General features: G+C 37.5%; 1 protein-coding gene across 7 annotated transcripts in view; it reads left to right on the forward strand.

The window, feature by feature from the left end:
* Positions 1–20,784, forward strand: part of PIEZO2 (piezo type mechanosensitive ion channel component 2) — a 436,387-nt gene that overhangs the window by 211,010 nt on the left and 204,593 nt on the right. For all 7 annotated transcript variants that reach the window (XR_016021128.1, XM_088797899.1, XM_088797898.1 and 4 more), the window contains one exon: positions 2,142–2,184. Coding sequence is in view for 6 of the 7 variants with exons in the window: in XM_088797899.1 (XP_088654025.1) it covers positions 2,142–2,184 (43 nt within the window). In the remaining variant the exon portion in view is untranslated. The remainder of the gene's footprint in view (positions 1–2,141; positions 2,185–20,784) is intronic.

Consider the following 20,784-nt stretch of genomic DNA (forward strand, 5'->3'; position numbering starts at 1 on the left):
ACGCTTAATCTCTCCTGCTTCTTAGTTTGGGCCAGGCAGTTGCCAGCTGTCTTGGAGTACAATATGGTTTCTGACTCAGGTTATATATTCTTTGCCAGTGTCTTCATTGCTAAGATTTTAGGGGCAGGATAATTATCTTCAAAGAATTCCTCAGATAGAGATTCTTAATTGTTTTGCGTTTGACTCACAGTACAAATGATATTCATATGGGGCCCACTCCGCTGGGCCAGGGGCCATGAGAAATTCCTGGGCTGGTTAACTAAAATTCCATATCTTTTACTTCTGCTCAACAAAGCATATTGGAATTCAGTTGGATAAGAGTGACTTTATCCAAGGAGATAAGCCTGAATCTGCTTTAAATTTGTGTGTGTATATATATGTGTGTATAATTCATATCTGAAACTTAGTCCTTTATTATTCATAAAAATTATTTAAAATGATCTGTCATAGCCTAGGAGTATGAACCTTATCCCCATGGTGAAACACCATGTTTGTGCTCTCTTGGGATTGGTTCATACTACTCCTATATAAAATCTACTCCTGCCTTTACAGGAAGTCTGTCTGATATTTAGGAGACCCTGAGTAACCACCTGAAGATAAAACATGTGAGGTAGAGTTCTCAAGAAAGAAACATAACCACCATCCTAGTTTATTGTGACTTTAGGAAAAGAAGCAGGGTAGCTTTATAGCTGCTTCTGGAGACCAATGCTGAATCCACTACTTCCTGTGTGCAGAACTAAATTGTACAGAAAGGCAGTAGTTATCTGCTGTCATTATCAAGCAACTAGTATAAAACACAACTTGTGAATTTAGGGATATGTGGGTGTTTACTTGAAATAGTTACTGAAATCAGAATGTTTTTGCCACTGACTGAACATCATGAAAATGTAAAACTATGGGTTAAGCACAGACCCTTAACTTTTGTAAATGCAGAATTTTTATTAAAACAGTCTTTGATAAAAATTTGGACTTTTCTTTCTATCAAGTATGAAGAAAATTATTATGCCTATAATGTAGGAAAGAGTTATTACATGGAAAGATTGTAGAAAATCTTTTTTATACCCAGCTTTCTTTGTAGAATTGGATATACTACTTTTCAATTCATGTTACTTTAAACAGCATTTTTGCATTTAGGGGACTTCTGATTAAAATATTTAGCTTAAAAAATAAAAACAAAATGTTAATCCTGTGCTTCAATGTTAGTGAGATAAAGGCATCGTGTATAATGAGTTGGAAATTCAGAGTGTTATTGGGGAGGAAAAAGTTTACTATACCCTTCTAGGTTTCTCTGGCTGGCCTAATAATTAACATAAGACAAATTAACAGGAGAGAAAAAAAATTAATTTTATACATATGGGAACCCCAAAGATATGAGTTTCTCAAGACAGTCAAGCAATTGAGGTTTACATGTTATCCTGGGCTAAAGAGAAGGGGGTATAGATCTGGAACTTCAAAGGGGAGGAAGACAGTTCAAGTGGAGATGGAAAGAGCAAATGATTGGTAAACAGATGTTTTGTTTTGCGTTTGACTCACAGTACAAATGATATGTAAAAAGAAGTTATCTATGGTAATAGCTCTCTTCCTAGTACAGGCACCAGTATCTAAATTCTTTTAGGCAGTTCAGGGGGAGGTAAAAAGATAAACTACTAGAGTCCTCTGTTTCTTAAAATTAATCAGCCTAAAATAATCCTCATGATAAAAAAACACATTTTGAGGTGGCAAATTTTGCTCCCCTACAGTGTCATCTAGCTTTCCATATGAACAACAAAAGTAAAAGTTGAATTTTAGAGAGTACAACTTACAATATGCTGTTTTTTTTATTTTTGATAGCAGAGTTTTGCTCATGTTATTCTGAACCAGACACATTTAGATATTTAGAGAATGATTTAGTGGGCTATTGCCTTACTACAGGAAAGTGGGGTAGAGATTTGTCCCATGGCAGGGGATATGTGCTTAATTCCCAATGTGGAATGCTCTCTAAAAGGCCATTTGGGAACTGGAGGTGAGAAGTGATACATCTGAGGGAAAACAGTCTTCCACTTAAGTGTAAAACCAAGTACCTAGCAGGGTTGCAAAAAAAACCGAACAAAACTATGTGGATACTTGCTGTGTACTAATTATGTTCCTTCCTTCTGTTACAGGCTCAACATGGGAAAAGACATTTCGGCAGATTGGTTTTGAAAGGTAAGTGGGGTTTAGCATGTCTCTACTTTCAGCTGCTAATGTCCTATTTTATTCTAAGTAATTTATTGAGTATAAATCAGTGGTATTGCTACCATTACTTCAGTAAGTGTGTGCCGTTGAGTAAGTTATCATTTTGCCCCTTGAAACTCAGTGTCTTTGTAAAGTAGAGCTTTACTTTATAAAATCTCTGCCTACACACAGAGTAGACATGAAGATTAAATTGAGCAACTTATTTGAAAATACTTCTTAAACTGTGAAACCTTAAATAAGGTAAGTTGTATTGTTAGAAATTTATAAGAATTAGAGTTTACTTTCTTCTAGCTAATTCACCTCATATATTGTTCTACAGTTCTAGTGCAGAGAAATTTATATTTATATTGATAGCTTCCCAATTATTAAAATTATTAGATCTTATTATCAGCTTTAAGTGAAAGGCTGAGATTATGTCACTCTTAAGCATTTCTACACCTGCATCTCCCCCCCCCAAAAAAAAAAAAATGACTAATTATAACCTTGGAAAATGTAGAGGTAGGATCAATAAAGTTACTAAATCACCTTCCCTTGTAATTGAATAGCAGCATATCGGATCTCTCTGGTGGCATTTGGTATCTTTTATTGAACTTTCAATGTCAATACAGCTATTGAAAGAAAAGTAATTTAATTTTTTTACTCTAAAAGTAGATTCTGACTAGTTCTTTTCATCATATTGAGAAAGTTTTTATGTGTATTGATCAAGCTGACAGACTGCTTAGAGTATATAAAAGAAATAATAAAATACTTTAAAATGCATCATTTCTCCAAGTGAGAGATACTAAATCATCACCAGGCTGACTGTGATAGCATTTTTGTATCATTCTTTAATTGACTCAAAGATTTATTTCTTTCTATGTATACACCTCCACTCAATCAGCACCATCATTGTTGAGCCTCACAGAAAGTTCTCATAGTTAGTTGTTAAGGTGATTGGGGGAGCTTGGCTTGAATGGACACATCCCAGGGGCCAACTTACAACAAAAATGGAAAATCATGTGCAGTTTCAAATCTTTTCCCAAAGCATCTTTCTTTTTTATGTTATGAAAAACATCAAACATACACAAAAGAAGAGAGAAAAACAAACTGAATGTCGTATATCCATTTCCCCGCTTCGGTAAGCTTTTGTCATACTTGCTTTACCTTTTTCTTTTTTTTTTTCTTTTTTTGGCTAAGATATTTTAAATAAAATCTCAGACATCATGTCATTTTGTCCCTACATAGATCAGTATACATCTCTGAAAACAAACAAACGATGTTTTCTTCCAGAATCATAATGCCACAATCTTAGCAAATACAAATAACAGTACATCCTTAGCATCCATTATTGCCCAATCAATGTTTAAATTTCCTGGTCACCTAAAAAATGGCTGTTGCTACTAAAGCCCACACATTCCATTTTGATCGCTCAAGTCTCTTTATTTAGATGTTTTCCCCCAGTTCCCTCCCAGCTTCATTTTGTTTTTGTTCACATTGTTGACTTCTGAAGAAACCAGGTCAATTGTCTTATAGAATGTCTCACGTTCTGGATTTGTTCATTTGTGGTATTGGTTTATTTGTTATTCTATTCCCCTATTTCACGTAAATTCAAATTGCTCCCTTTCAGTCATTGCGGACAACTTCATGTTGACTTCTTGTCCTTTTGACACAGGCCCACTGGTCTTGTACAGTTTCCATGTTTCTAGCACAACCGATATACCAAGCCCATCCAGTATTCTGGACCTTTAGTCAGACATCCTGTAAGGAGCCCTTCATTCTTTGTAGAGAATGGTATTTAGAAACCACAATCTAAATACTAGAGATTCTCATCTGGAGTGGTATTTTTTCTGGGCTTTTTAAAGAGATGGAGCTAAGAAAGGCCTTTTTTAAGAAAAATAAGTCCAAAGTCATACAATATTTCCAATTCAAGTATAATCTTACAGAATTTTAAACTTATTATATGCATATCATCTTTTCTTTTTCATTGAAAAATCTTAATTCTTAACAAAACTTATTTCATCTTAATACGAGGTCTGACAATTAAGTTCGCAAACTCATCCTAGAAAAAGTGCTACATACCTCATTGCCAAACATCATTATGGTCACCTTTGAAGTACTCCCCTTGGGAAGCTGTGTACTGACACCAGTGTTTAGTCCATCCTTCAAAACAATTTGGGAACTCTTTTCTGGAATGGCCATCAGAGCTGCCGTCATATTACCCTTGATATCCTGAATGTCATCACAATGTCTTCCTTTCAATATTTCCTTTATCTTTGGGTAAGGAAAGAAGCCACTGGGAGCCAGATCAGGTGAGTATAGAGGGTGTTCCAATACAGTTGTTTACTGGCTAAAAACTCCCTCACAGACAGTGCTGTGTGAGCTGGTGCGTTGTCATGATGCAGGAGCCAAGAATTGTTGGTGAAAAGTTCAGGTTGTTTTCATGTAACTTTTCCACGCAGCCTTTTCAGCACTTCCAAATAGTAAACTTGGTTAACTGTTTGTCCACTTGGTACAAATTCATAATGAATAATCTCTCTGATATCAAAAAAGGTTAGCAACATCATTTTGACTCTTGATTTGGACGGATGGAACTTTTTTGGTTGTGGAGAATTGACTGACGCCCATTGTGCACTTTGATGCTTTATTTCAGGGTCATATTGATACACCCATGTTTCATCACCAGTGATAACATGGCCCAAAACATTGTCTTGCCTCTCCAAAAGGTCTTGGCAAACTTCAACTCTCCTTTGCTTTTGTTCATTGGTGAGCTCCTTTGGGACCATTTTGGCACACACCTTTCCCATAAGATTTTCACTTAAGATTTTCCTAACTGTTTCTCTATTGAAGTTTACTTGGTCTGCTATGCTTCTCACAGTCAGCTGATGATTTTGACACACAATTTGACAAATTTTTGTAATCTTTTCATCAGTTCTGCTCATTATTGGCTGCCCTGACCTCTCTTCATCAATGACACGTTCTCTTTGCTCAGAAAAATGTTTAATCCATTTGTACACTGCTGTTTTCTTCATGGCATTGTCTCTATAAACTTGGACTAACATGTCCCTGATTTCACTTCCGCTTTTACCAAGTTTACCGAGAAATTTAATGTTTGTTTATTGCTCTAATTCAAGCTCAGACATTCTTGTGACAACACACAAAATCATGTAACAACAATAATGAACACCACCCAGCAAGACACCGCCACACATCGACATGAACACAGCTGTGAGACACTGATATACCAAGGTTATGAAACCTTACCGAGCTGTTTGTACAGTGCTGCCAGTGTAAGTTCATGGTGGCAAGTTTGCAAACTTAATTGTCAGACTTGTATATATAATATTTTCAAAATAATATTAATATTATCACTAACAATAAGAGTACCGAATGAAGTTTAAAAATTTTTTATTGTGTGTTAATTTTATATTTTTAGGGATGTACGATCAAAAGAGTGAAAACTAAAGTTGCTTCAATTTTTTTCCTGTGATCATGTCATAAATTTTATATATAATTTGGTTAATTTGTTTCAGAATTTTTTAAATTTCAACAGATTTTTTCTTTTTGATTTAATTTTATTTTTGAATATGTAACATTTATCTCCAAGTACAAATTATATGACAAAGTTTATTCAGAGAAATATCACATTTGTCCCTTTCCCTTGTGCCCTGTTCCTTCTTTTTTCTATAGTTACCATGTTTATTAGCTTTGGGTTTAACCTTCTGATGTTTACTTTTGCATGTGCAAGCTAATACTTATGTACTCGTGTAGCTGTATCTCATCCTGTCCTTGCATGAAGAGTGGCATATTACATACATTCTTTTGCACTTTGATTTTTTTCACTGAGACTATATCCTGGGGATCATTCTATATTAGTGTATATATAGTTCACTTCATTAACCTGCATAAGGCATTCCTTTGTGTGGATGAGCTAACACAAAGAATGAGATTGGTCAAATCAGGGCTATTATACAGTATCAAACTTTGCTAATGTTTCAAGGATACAAGTTATCAAGAGATACTTGGTACTGCATGGAGAAATCCAAGCTATCCATATGACTCCCGGTCCTTCTTTTCCACCCCAGATCCATGCTCTCTGGCCCAGAGTGATAGATGAGGTTTCTAATGAGGTTTGCAATTCCCTCACATAGCAAGGAATATTTAATTTTGCAACATCCCGTTTTATACCTAAGAAATTTGAATAGCTAATATGATACTCTCCAGGGAATCATGCCTCATAAATATATGGATTGAAGATTTATTTACTATAATAACCTAAACCAGGGATTTCCTGATTAAACCATTCCATTGATGAGGGTTCTCTTCTGAGCAAAAAAATTCATTAAGCTGAAGCTGTTTGCCCAATGATCTAGTTAGTATGTTTTCAAGGAGCCTAAACCAGGTCAATTACCTTCTTTCCCCATCCCCAGTGTCTCCTTGTAATCAGGAGGAAAATGGATCACAGGCCATTTGCTTTAAGTCTTTCTGTACCCTGTGAGTAGACATTTAGGCAGTTTCCCGTCTTTTGCTCTTGCTCCCCACCCCCACCAAAAAAAGTTGTAATAAATAACCTTGTGCACGCTTTCTTACCAGATATCTCAGGGATATGTTCCCAAGTATAATCAAACAGTACATTCATAGGGAATTTTGTTGAATATTGCAAGTTTTTCTCCGTAGTTTCAACAATTTTCACTCCCATCAGCAATGCATGACTATAACTATTTTTTCAGAGCCTTGCCAACAGAGAGTGTGCTGTCAAACTTGAGATTCTTGCCAATCTATTAGGTGAAAAATGGTATCTCAGTGGTATCCTTTGAATTTGCATTTATCTGGGTCATATTTTTCTTTTCTTTTTTTCATAGAGGAAAGGACAGGTGGATACTCTTTGCTGTCTCCTAAGTGAAGCACTTTGGTGAAGAGCTTTTTCTAAGATGGTTAAGGATTCATTGATCGACAGGATGTGGCAATTGAAACATTTTCTTCATAGCTTATGTGACCTTAACCTTGTGCTTTCTTGAATAATGACTTAATGAAAACAGCTACCATGTACCAAGCAGTGTTAAATCATTTATAGTCCATACAACAACCCCATAGACTAAGGATTGGCAAATTTTTACTGCAAAGGAGAGATAGTAAACGTTTCAGGCCTTATATTACAATTTCTGTTGTAATCTCGCTTTCGCCATTGTAACCAAAAGCAACCATAGATAATGGGTATGGCTGTGTTTCAGTACAACTTTATTTGCAGACAAACAGGCAGCTGGCAGGAGTTGGCTGCTGGCCATCATTGACAGCCACTGTAGACTGTGGTTGCGATCTCTCAGGTAAAGAAATTCAAAGAAAATCAAGTAGTCTACCCATATAATCAGAGCCACTCATATTGACCTGCATTCAAGTAAAGGTTTTCCTAGTTTCAAAGACTAAGATTTTTACACCAAACCACACCAAATCCTTAAATGAATGTTTTGTGTTGTTTTATTTTTCCTATTCCTATAGCTCTGAGGGCATAGTTTCAAATCAGAGGTCTTATTGGCTGTTCTCTTTTTATGAATATTTTAAATAAAGCCAAACAGTATAAATTCTATATTACAATGCCTTCCTCAAATTGTTATGTTTCAAAATAGATGTACAAATAAAAATATTATTAAGGACTATATCAAACAATATGCTTTATTTTTGAACTGTCATATCAGTTTGGTGATCATCCTGATTTTTTTAGATATTACCGTAAAATGCCATCCTGTGTTTTCCCATGTTGTCCCATGTTTTCTCATTTAAGGGCACAGGCTATTCTTTGCATTACATCAAGTATCTTAAAAATATAGAACAGATATTGATCTTTGAGATTATTATGCATTTATAGTTGCAAAGACTGTGTCAAGCAGTGCTGTTTAATATGGTTTTGCTTTTTTTCTTCTCAAGTTTAACCTTTTCTTTCTCTTAAAGGGAAATCCAATTATATCTTAAATGAAGCTATAAGGTTCTTTAGAGTAATTGTAAGAGATATTGATCACAATGTCCTTTGATTTTTGCCCATCAATCTGTTTGCTAGCAGATTATTTTAAAGTGTTCACATCTAAAGGAAAAGAAGACTGAGTCAGCTAAAGCTTCAAAGCTTTCTCCAAGGATAAGAAAGCAAAGATGCCCTCTGTTGTATGTTTTGTAACTGGAAGGAAGACAAGGGATCTGCCCTGCCCACCCTCCTTGCTTAGCGCTTGCCATGAGATAGTGTTCAGCCATTCACTTTCTGGAAACTTTGTGATTATATGCATTGTTTCAGAATAAATGCACATTGTCACAGTTTCTATGGCTGAATGTATGGTAATGTGCTCACTTTGTGAACAATCACCTTGCCCCTCTGTGGGGGAGATCAGGAGTTTGTTCTAGGACTTCATTATAGGACTGTGTTGTAACAGAGGAAGGATATATAGGTTCATATATCTTCAATGCCACCTCTAATACTCCCTTCCCACTCCTGGTTCTACAATATTGTTATCTACATAACAAAAGAAGACTCGGTTGTGTTTTATTTGTTTTGTTTTTATTATGGAGGAAAAAATTTGTGCCTAACATATTTTGATATCAATCAGAAAGCTTAACTTTCTGTGCAGTTTATGATTATAAATATTACCAAATCACAGCCGTTCATTAATCTAGGTTAAGGTGATGCAGATGGGCCTGACTTTGTAAATTCATTGATATTCGCATGTTTCTAAACAAGTGTATCCACTAGAGAATGGCCCAAATTCTCAGTGTTTCTTTCTCACTTACGCAAAATCTGAAGAGGCCAGACAACTCTACAGGGCAGCCTCTGCATGTTGTGTCACGGGCTTCAGTCTGTGACACTTCTGTCTCAACAGATGTTTCTGAGTTTCCTTACGCGTGGAAGGAGAGGTTGGAGAATTGCGCACTGGACCTCAAGTGTTTCAACCTGGAAGTGGCATTTGTCACTGCAGCTCACAGTTTATGGTCCAAAGCTAGTCACCTTGCTAATTTATGAGGAAGGAGAGCTGTCACTCTGCCATGTATGCAGGAAGGGTACAAGAAGTAGAAATATCAGAAAACTCTGGTAGTATCTATCACAACAAGCTTTGAGCAAGGGCTGAACATGGTTTTCTCTTACCAAAGCTATACTCTTCATCTGAGACAAAATATTTCAGCAAGTAAATACGCTCATGCATAGTAACCTGCCAACAGAAATAAAAGTCCCTGCTTTCTGGGAAATCTTATTGCTGCTTTTTTAAAAAATAACAATCTTTTACTGATCTCTCACCCATTTTTAGTTACAAAGCAATGAAGTTATTCTTAATAAATCTACATAATCAGCACAGTACCTCAGATTACATCATTATTAAGAATATTGTACAAGATTTTATTTAATGCTCTACTTGGATTGTGGAATGAAAAAGCTTGCCTCTTCAATGAATATTTTAAAATATAAATCACACTGAAAACAGCCTGTGATGAAACACAAACATTCCTAGGATTTTTTTTACCCTGTGTAGACATAATTCAAAAGGCAAGGCTTTGTCTTCCGCAGGCTGAGCAGCCTTCCACAGCCTGCCTGTCACGCTTGTGCCCCTGCGTCTGTTCCATGGGGAGCTGCCACTCACCTTTCAAGTTTCAGACATTAATGCTCTTGTGAAACCTTTCCTTTACTCCCAGGACTCCCACCTCTTCTTGTAACACATTTTATATTCCTCTATTGTGGTACTGGACATACTGTGTTGAAACTGTTTCTCCTCCTTTGGGACATGAACGATCAGCCTGTCTTTTTTTTTTTTTTTTTAATTGGGGAAGGGGAACAGGACTTTATTGGGGAACAATGTGTACTTCCAGGACTTTTTTTTTTTCCCCAAGTCAAGTTGTTGTCCTTTCAATCTTAGTTGTGGACGGTGCTGTTCAGCTTCAAGTTGTTGAACTTTCAGTCTTAGTTGTGGAGGGCGCAGCTCAGATCCAGGTCCAGTTGCCATTGCTATTTGCAGGGGGCACAGCCCTCCATCCCTTGCGGGAGTCGAACCGGCAAACTTGTGATTGAGAGGACGCGCTACAACCAACTGAGCCATCCGGGAGCTCAGCGGCAGCTCAGCTCAAGGTGCCGTGTTCAATTTTAGTTGGGGGGCTCTGCCCACCATCCCTTGCAGGAGTCGAAGAATCGAACTGGCAACCTTGTGGTTGAGAGCCCACTGGCCCATGTGGGAATCGAACCCGGCAGCCTTCGGAGTTAGGAGCATGGAGCTCCAACTGCCTGAGCCACCAGGCCTGCCCAAGATCAGGCTGTCTTGATACAGTGGTGCCTAGCACTGCCTGGTATGTGCTAGCTCACCAGACATATGGTGGGTACTTGACTGAGTCCTTGATGGGGAAGCATACGTGGATTTGGTTGTAGAGTGCTGTGAAAGAGAGGGCTTCGGGGAAAGGAAAGAGACCAGGGCCCCAACATCTTTTTATCACTACACAGCCGCTGGTAGGACAATAAGGCAGCCTGCAGCTGGAGCTGACTCACCGCTAACAGTATAGGGAGGAAGAAGTGGCTTTATTCTGTGTGTCAGTGTGAACAAGTACTTAATTCAATGACCTTCATATCAACAACAGAATATTTCTGAGTCTCTCTTCTCAAAATGACTGAGTCTAATGTTTTGAGCTTGGCATTGGCTGTTCCCCATGACAGGATCCCTATAATAAGATCATGAGCTCCATGGGGACAGGGCCTGTGTCTGTCTTGTTAACTGAGGCACCTTGCACCTAACCCACTTAGATGACCAAAGTGAAATGATTGAATAAAGGAAGACATGAGTGAGGAACTGATTCTGTGGCAACAGAATCAGAGAAGGGCTTAGCAAATGTTTCTGTACCGTGTTTCACGGCTTTCCCTCATTCTTACCTATAATTCCCTTCAGGAAACTGCAGTTGTTCATGCCCAACCCCCACCACCTTCTAAAAATTCCCCAAATCCCACTGACCACCATCCTTCTGTCTTCCCATCCCCTCCTGTCTTCAATCAGAATAAAGCCACCAGATGTGTTCATGATCTTGAATGTACTTGCTAGTGTCTTATGTTAGCCCTATGCTTCTGAGGGCAGGACATATGTCTTGCCATCTTACAAACTCTAGTGCCAGCCCAGGGACTGGCAAATAATAGACATTTAATAAATGTTTGATAAATAAATACCCTTTTATATAAATATTAATGTGACATTTCTCTGTTGACCCAGCCCCTACTTTCATGGAATATGCCCTTCTTGATAAACTTTTGTTTTTATTAGCCTTTTCCTTTGGAGAATGAATTGATTCCTTGAAAATTTAAGGCTAATTTTTAAATTATTTTATGTCCTCCAACTTACTGTTTAACTCACTAGCTTTGTAATTGAAATTCATGATGATTCTTTAGGTAATGTTATATAAAATATTGAGAAATAATGAAAAGCTAGACTCCAACGATGGTTTTATGAAATGCTTTTCTATATGAAAACTTACATATTTTGCCGTGTATAATGTGCACTTTTTTACCCAAATTTGTGAAGGAAAAATGATGCACATTATACTTGGGTACTACTAATTCTGTACCTACTGGTGGTGCCAAAAAAATGTATACAAGTGGACACTTTGGTCAATGTTGCTCAAGCAGTAGTTCTCAGTAATCAGAATTGTCTGGACACCGATGATAACCACTTTGAGAACCTCTTGTAATTGCAGATGTCAAATGAGACTTGTATTCATCTTTTGTTATTGGTATATATTGAGTATTACAATTTTAATAGATTTCTTTTCTTAAAATTTGTATACATTTTTGGCACCCTCTGTATATAAATGTTTTTAATTCTTTTATTTATGCTTATGAGTTAAAAGTGTAACTCGAGAAATTAATAGCAATACCCATATGCAAAATAATACCCTGGGATACGATAATCGGCTTTGTTGAATTTACTACGAACTTGCAACGATGAAGAGTTCTTGCCCTTCTATGATGTGTAAATATCGTAAATTTGTTACCAATACATAAAATTTCTTGTACCTTGTATCTGTTCTTGTTTTGTAATTATTCGTTACTTAAAATTTCTTATACCATAATGTTAAAAAATAAATGCTAAAATTTCTTTATAATACAAAAAACAAGTACCTAAATGTAAACAAATAAAAATTTGAATTAAAAAAATTAAAACAAAATATTTTTTTCCCTGAAAATTTGGGCCAAAAACATGGGTGTGCATTATACATGGGAGTGCAATTATACACCGCAAAATACGGTATATCCAAGAAATGAGATGGTTAAGTGAAATCAATTGTGATGTCAACAAACATATTAATTTCTATAGTTACTACTATAGTTTTCTGAAGTTGCTGTTAAGGTTATAAGTCTGTAGAATAAAATGGATAATTTGAATACCTATCCATTTATGTCAAGACAGGTGTTTCTTTATATTGCCTCTCTGAGAAGCATACAGAAAGGAAACAACATTAAACTAAAAAATCATACCATTACTATAATCTTGTGGTCTATGGAACTAAGCAAAGAAATCTTAGTTGGGAATTTAGTAATGTGTTATCAAACTTGTAACTTATAAGTCTACAATATTTTTGGATATACAGGTGTATAGTACAGGTTTCTTGATTAAATTATTTATGTTGTAGGCTTCTTGAAAGCTGAGCTTCTAAATGCTTAATTCTTTCAGACTACATATAAACATTCCTGGAAATGTTAGCAAGTTCTTCTAAAATTATGATATAAAATATTTGTCAAAGTAACTTATATTCAGGAAATGACTAGAAGAAAAGGAAGTTTCTATATTTTGTTGTTTAAAAATTAAGCCCAACTTATTTGTTTATTCATTTATTTGAACGTTTTCAAACTTCTGCCTTATGTCCACTCCTGGACTAGCTTTGGGTTTTCAAATTAACATGACAGAGGAAAGGAACTTAGATTTATGAAAAACCTATCTTACGCTGGCCTCTCTGTTAAGTATTTTGCTTATATGATTAATTTACTTCTCACGACATTTTAGAGTCTGATTCCGCTGACTTACGTAAACAATGGCTCTTAAGGTGTTTGCTCAGATGGGACATAAACCACTTCTGTTTACTTTCAGTTATGTAAGCAGGTCATGTGGCCAATTACAGGGTCTATGGGCAGAGAAGTATGATCCTCCAATGGAGTACACTGTAAGTCACAGGGGTATAGCCAGGGACATATGCTATTGTTACAGGAAAGGGGAATGTCTAGTTGGAAGAAGTGACATGACCTACGCTTGCGATCCCATTTTACAAATAAACTAAGTAAAATCAGAGTGGTTAAGTATTTTACTCAATATACACAGCTAGTGAGTGTCAAAGGCAAAATGTGAATTCAGTTTTATGTGATTCTACCTTCTATTTATTCACAATCCACCATGTCAGCATTTATGATGATTCACGTCAATAAGCATTTGTTGAACACACATTATTATAATTATGCTGGAGGCTGTTGGTAAGGGGTTGGTGAGATGCAATCGTGGTCTTATAGAAGATACCAATATGTAAATATAAAATACAATGCACTGAATTCATGCTACCATTTAGTGAAATCATTTGAAAATATTTTTTGAGAAGCTACTATGTACCAGGTACCATTACAATGATATATGCAATACAGACTGGAGGAAAGAAATGATGGGACAATGGGCATGTGTATGTGGGAGGAGGTTGAGATGAGGCTTGACTGCCTAGTTGAGGGGAAAGGGGTAGTTGTCTGTAAAAGCTTGACTTCAGGGACTGTCTGGGCAGAGTTCTGAAGAATGATTACACCAGAGTCTATCGGATGAGGGCACAAATGAGAACAGAAATGATACTGAGAATGGGATGAAAAACTTATCTGGGAGTACTTTACAGACAATGCCGATAAGTGTGGATTTTATCTAACAGTGTTGGGAGCCATTGAAGGATATAAAACTCGGGGAAAATATTGTTAGGTGTGCCTCTAAAAATGTCAGTGGGCAACAATTTAGACCAGAAGATGGCTTAGATGAGCTAGGAGATCAGCCAGAAAGCACTGCAATAGTTCAGGAGAGTGATTACAGATGTCTGACCCAAGGCAGAGACAATTAAATATGATAGAGAGGATAAATACAAAATGTATTGCAGGAAGTAAAATTTGAAGTTACAGCTTGGTGAATGATTGGATGTGGGTGTGTAGGAGAAGAAAGATTCTGGAATGGGCGACACCCAACCAGATTCTACCCAGTAGCTGCTGCTATCTCCCAATCTAGTGCCTGAAGCTCCATGCTTCTCTGCCTGAGGGCTTTCCCTAGTTCCTTGGAAATTTGCTTTATCTACGAGCAGGGCAACCTGAAAGAGCCTACAATGAAAGCCTCAGAAGCAACAGTGAGCAACAGAAGTAAGTGGGTAGATGCCCTCACTGTCCTACTCAATCTCTTGGACAATCCAAGACGCATGCATAGGGTTCTGCAAAAGTTTCCTAGGAACTCCTTACAACAGTGACCCATTAACAGGACACCTCTGTGGGCTTCTCTCTCTTTTCCATCCCTCTTTGTTACATTCTCTTGCTTGTAGTACTTTCCAAGAGGGCTTCCCAAGTAAACCACCTTGCATCCGAGGACCTGAACTAAGATACCAGTACTCTGTCTTGACTGATACTCAACCAAAAAACTTGGATTCTAGTTTTATCTTTTGCATGGGCTTATTCTATGAAAGTATGAAATAACACCATTTTATTTATAATACTATTATTTTGATCAACAATTACGAACCTTTAGAAATTCTTGGTTCACGGTGCACAACCCTTTTTTGCTGGGTCAGGTGTCATGTCTCACATACATAGAAAATCCAATGAAAGTAATAAGCTCACTTTCCAGAAAAAAATACATACATGAACATAAACAAAAATGTTACATGCATCTTCAGGGGACTCAAAGAGCCTCTGAAACACAATTCAGGCCACGAACATCAGTTTAAAAGACCTACTTTAGATAAACACATCAATGTATTTTTTTCTAAAATTATAAAATCTAAAAATATTCATCTCCCTGGCTTAATTACCTGGAAGCAGATGAGCGATAGGAGTTAAACTTGGGTCACAAAATCATGCAATTGGAGAGCTCCACAGAGCCTAGAGAGAACCTCCTTCTTCTTTTGCATGTGCTTACTCGGCGGCAGAGAGAAATTAAGCAGAAGAGCTGGAAATTAGATTGTTTTTATTGGGATTGGTCAAAATCCAGATCTGAATTTACATTTAATAAATTCAATGAGATAGAATTTTATCACTAATTAATTTGTCTTGCCACCATTTAATAAGAATAATTAATCAATAATGACAATAATAATAGTCAACGAAGCACTACAGACAATATTGTTTATGTGTCATCACTATTAAACTTTTCAACAATCTGAAGTAGCTGTCAGCCCTATACTAGTTTATGGGTATAGAAACGAAGGCTCAGAGCACCTCCACCCACTGATTATGGGGGCTTATAAGTACAGGAGTCCCCCCTTCCCAGAGGGGGATGTGTTCCAAAACTCCCAGTGGATACCTGAAACCACAGATAGTACTGAACCCTATATATACTATGTTTTTTTCCTATACATACATACCTTTTCACTTAAAAGAAGCTCTCTACAGCTTCTCTTTGGATATTCGAATTGCCAGCATCACTACTCTTTCACTTTGCAGCCATTATTTAGTAAAATTAAGGGTGACTTGAAACAGACACTGTGATACCGTGACAGTGCATCTGATAACTGAGATGAGACAGCTACTACGTGACTAAGGAGCTGGAAGCGTGTACAGTGTAGAGACACTGCACAAAGGTTATGATTCAGGTCCCAGGTGGGACAGCACAAGATTTCATCACGCTAGTCAGAATGGCATGCAATTTAAAACTTACTAATTGTTTATTTCTGGAATATTCCATTTAATATTTTCAAGCCATGATTGACTTTGTGTAACTGAAACTGTGAAAAATGAAACTGGATAAGGGGTACAAGTGTAGTAAACAGATTTAAACTCTGAACACCATTCAACCTACTTTTTTGCCTTAGGTCATAGGGACAGCTTTTGAAAATATTGTCCTTTACTTTAAATTCCCGCTAGGGTGTGTGTATGTGTTTTTTTGTATATTAACAAAAAAATACATGATTCATATTTCCTGTTTCACATCCTTCTACAGCTCATACACAGTCCAGAAACCTTGCTTATCATACTATGAAGGCTCAATAGAGACCCCTGAGGCTCAAAGAAGTGGCTCTTATGGTGAAAGCATTTGCAGCAATTCTATGGGTATACTCTTCTTATAAAACAAAAGAAACACTTAAGCTCCTTTTGCCTTAATAAGCAACCGTGGAAAAATACCAGAGAATCAGATGGAGTTGATTCTTCCTGTATAACACCATCATTCTTTGGCATTTGCTGAGCTTATGTTAAAACCGAAATTCAGTTTTCTCAAACAAGAGTAGTGTGCATATATCAAATATTATTTGGCACTAATGGATTTCGTTTTGTTTTTTGATAAATCTTCTTTTTCTCTCCCTTTCATGTTTCAAAAATTAGAATGAAGCACAACAGTACTAAGTAATAATATTGCTTTCCATAAGCATGTATCCAGGGAACTCAGATTTTTGCTAGTGGCTGACTAGAGCACTCAGTTAAAAGCATTTCAGGCAAAAATGAATGCTGTGGTCAGGTAGGAGAGATGTCTGTCCTGGGTGGACGTGGCAGTGGAAGCACATCTGCCTTCATTTTCTATTCCCAGTGAGACTGTGAACTTTGCCAGGGTGGACATTCTCGTATCCCCAACCTAGTGTAGGGTTATGTCAATGTTTGGGATCAAAATGTCTAGACCAAAGATTTGCAAGGAGGTGGTGGCAAGCCTTGCCCTTTGGCACCATTAGAGAAATGGCTGTGTTAGGACTAAGACCAACTGAATGATTTTTATCTTTAGTCCAAATAAAGTACTGGCTGACGAAGTAAAGCTGTAAGATGACCAGAACTCTGACTTAGATTTAGTTTAAAACCGTTGTTATGATATAGCAACATTGCATCATAAGATAGTAGATAGAGGTTTCATTTATTCTTGCTACAAGCACTTATTAAGTGCTGTCTTAGTCTGTTCAGGCTGCTGTAACAAAATACCACAGGCTGGGTCACTTAAACAACAAACATTTATTTCTCACAGTTCTAGAGGCCGGGAAGTCCAAGATATAGCCAGTAGTAGTGTATGGTGAAGAATTGCTTCTTGGTTCATGGATAAGCCATCTTTTCACTATGTCCTCATACGGCAGAAAGAAAGCAAAGGAGCTCTCTTGGGTCTCTTTTATAAGGGCACCAATTCCATCATGAGGGAACCTAATGACCTAATCACTTCCCAAAGACCCCACCCCCTAATACCATTACATTAGGGGTTAGGATTTCAACATGATTTTGAGGAGACTCAAATATCAGTTCAGAACAAGTGCCTATAACTTCCACACCATCAGAAAAAAGTTAGATCTTATATCTGAGGCTTTTTCATTTACGTGATATTATATAATCACTCCCATTGAACTTCTCTCATACAATTGATCAAGTTCGCAATTTCCTTTGATTTGCCAAAATATCTTGCATATACTTGAAACACAAATTAAAAGCTATAGATTAATATGTGTGTGTGTGTGTGTGTGTGTGTGTGGGTAACAAAATAGGTGATTTACATTTCTTAAGCTGTTGAGAGCTTTACCTAGGACTTTGGCTTCTAACTTGGAAAGTAATTAGTTTCACCTTTTGTTATTCAAAGCATAGTTGACATCATTTAATAAGTATTTGGTGAACGGATCCATTTTTCTTCTAGAAAAAAAGATGTCATCTTCCATTGAACTTTCCTTTCAAAACGTAGCTGGGAAAAAAAAAAAATGTTCTGATTTGTAATCTCCATCTTTGCTAAATTGGGTCATTATGACTAATATAAATGTTTGAGTTAATGAATGATAAAGAGCAGGTCCTACAGAGAACCGTGAATTCCTGAACTAAAAACCTGAATCTCCAGGTGGTTACCTTGGCACTTTGCTCTACACAAAATCAGAGGTATCAGCAGGAACAGTTTAGATTTCATTAGTGACATGACCAAATGAACTGTATATCACTTAATGACTTCAAGTCTTGGTGTAGACAGCATATTGAATAATGGGCAGGAAACTCATGCTGTTTGATATGGAGGTAAAATGTGGATGCTGAGTCTAGAAGATGGTACATTTTGCAGACTTGTGCTAGTGGTCAGATACAAGTTTGGGTTCAGATTTCTTCAGTTATTCTGCACCTTACTTACAAGTCTAAAATTAGTTATTTCATAGCTCTAACTACTATAGAATGTCTTTTCTATAGCTCAGCCGGTTAAACACCTTAGCTAGGGACAAAGACATTATTGTTTGGATAAAGTGAAAGTTTCTATTAGGCATATTTCATAGATACTGTGTGAGTTTTCAGTCAGGCTCTCTGGAAATGCATTATCCTAGATGACCAAAGTGAGAACAATTCCTTCTGGCTCTTCCTTTTCCTGATCTACTTCTATACATGCACACAAGCACACAAACCTGTCTAAATTTACACAGAACATCTGACGTAGCAATTAGAGTGTTGCACCATTTCTACAGCCTGCCGTGTTACCCTGAAAATAAGACCTAGCCGGATAATCAGCTCTAATGTGTCTTTTGGAGAAAAAATTAATATAAGACCCAGTCTTATTTTACTATAATATAAGACTGGGTATGATATGATATGATATGATATGATATGATATGATATGATATGATATGACATGACATGATATGATATATGATACTGGGTCTTATATTAATTTTTGCTCCACAAAACGCGTTAGAGCTGATTGTCCAACTAGGTCTTATTTTCATTCACAAAGGTAACCTATAAAGGAAGATTCAAAGAGGTTAAGTAACTTCTTTACACATGAGGTCTTCCTGATTGTAAAGCCTGAGTTCCTTCTCTTTGCTAACCTCTGTAGATATCGTGAAGGTCTCCTACACCAGGTGCAATCCTGTTGCCAGAGTGGTGATTCTGCATAAATATCATTGGTTGTGTTCTCTGCCTCCCCGCCTTTCTTGGCCTCAGTTTATTGCATCACTTGTTGCTAAGGGACCCAGGGAAGTTTTGATCAGGCAGGACTCAAGCTTCACATGCCTATGCAAACCTTTTCTTCTGGCCCTCTTCTTGGTTCACTCTCGTACTGCATTGATATATGCATATGAGACAAACTCCTTCCTCTGAAAGGCCCTGATGTCCACTCCCTTCTTGCAACATTGTGGGGACAGAGCCCCAGAAAGTAGTTTACAGGCTCTCGGCCTCACGTGGAAGGGTGCTGTCTCGGGTGGTGGATGGCCATCGGCTGTGGCTGATTGGCCGTAGGCTGTGGCCGGTTAGCCGATTGGCCGCTGGTATAACTGCTGCGGCTACGAAGGACTGCCGAGGATTGCCGAGGAGCAGAGCAGAGCAGAGCCGAAGAGAGCGGAAGAGGAGGGCCGAGGAGAGGAACAGAGTCGAGAGAGTGGAGAAGAGTTGTCGGTCGGTCGGTTGGCGGAAAAGCGGTAGGCAGGTCGGCGTCCGGTGGGCCCAGCCTCCAGTGAGACCGTGGTGGTATGGCTCCCCTACCTACGGCTCCGTGGGTGTTCCTTTTCGGCCTCACCATATCCTGCGTTCTTGTGTGGGGAGCGGGAGCAGAGACCCCGCAGGCCGCCCCGCCTGAAAGATGGCGCAGCGAGAAGGCCTCTGTGCACGACAAATGGCGCAGCGAGCAGGGTCCCCCGCACGACAAACATACTTCCTATGATCATTTCTTAGGGTCAGGCCCACCTTAGTGTTCCTTCCTGCTAGCCAGGAAAACTAAATTGTGTTTACTAAAATGTAGTTATAATGAAATCATTAACTTGTCTACTGAATTAATTTCAAAGTCCTCAACCTAATGTTGAAAACTGTTCCAAATTCAGTCCCCACCCACATGTCTAATCAAATTGTCTCTTACTAGTTCCTTCTGCACACATTTTAAATTTGTTGATAATTGGAGTCTAAATTCACCCCACACTTTCTAGCCTCTATTTCTATCTAGAACATCTATTTCATCATGCCTTATTGTCAAAATATGGCCATTTATAGGCATCTCCCTTGTATCACTTCATCCCATTCTGACACCTCTCTGTCCTGATTTTACACATATATATTTCCTTTAGGTAAAAATTTTACATTTCAGATAGCGTCCGTGCCAAAATGGAATACTATATTAATGACTGAGGGCTTAGCACAATGCCATATTCAAAGCAGTCACAAAATAACATTTGTTGCACTGAATTTCATGGACAGTTTGTAAGCTAGAACTTTATCTAAAAAATGTTTCATCTGCATAACTAAGAAGAACTTTCAGAATTTTTATCAGCCTACCTGAACATCATTCTATAGCAGGGAAAGCTTTAAAGATAGATTATTTTATGAAGATTGAGATTAATGTCTTCCTATGGAAGGAGAGTACTTTAGCAATACTTAAATCATTTTATTACATAAATGAGTTGTTGCTCCCATTTCAGAAGGACCGTATAATGTAATTACAATTTGTTGGTAACACAGAT

The sequence above is a fragment of the Rhinolophus sinicus genome, chromosome 4 (assembly GCF_057876585.1).
Source record: "Rhinolophus sinicus isolate RSI-liver-muscle chromosome 4, RSI-T2T, whole genome shotgun sequence".
Lineage (NCBI taxonomy): Eukaryota > Metazoa > Chordata > Mammalia > Chiroptera > Rhinolophidae > Rhinolophus > Rhinolophus sinicus.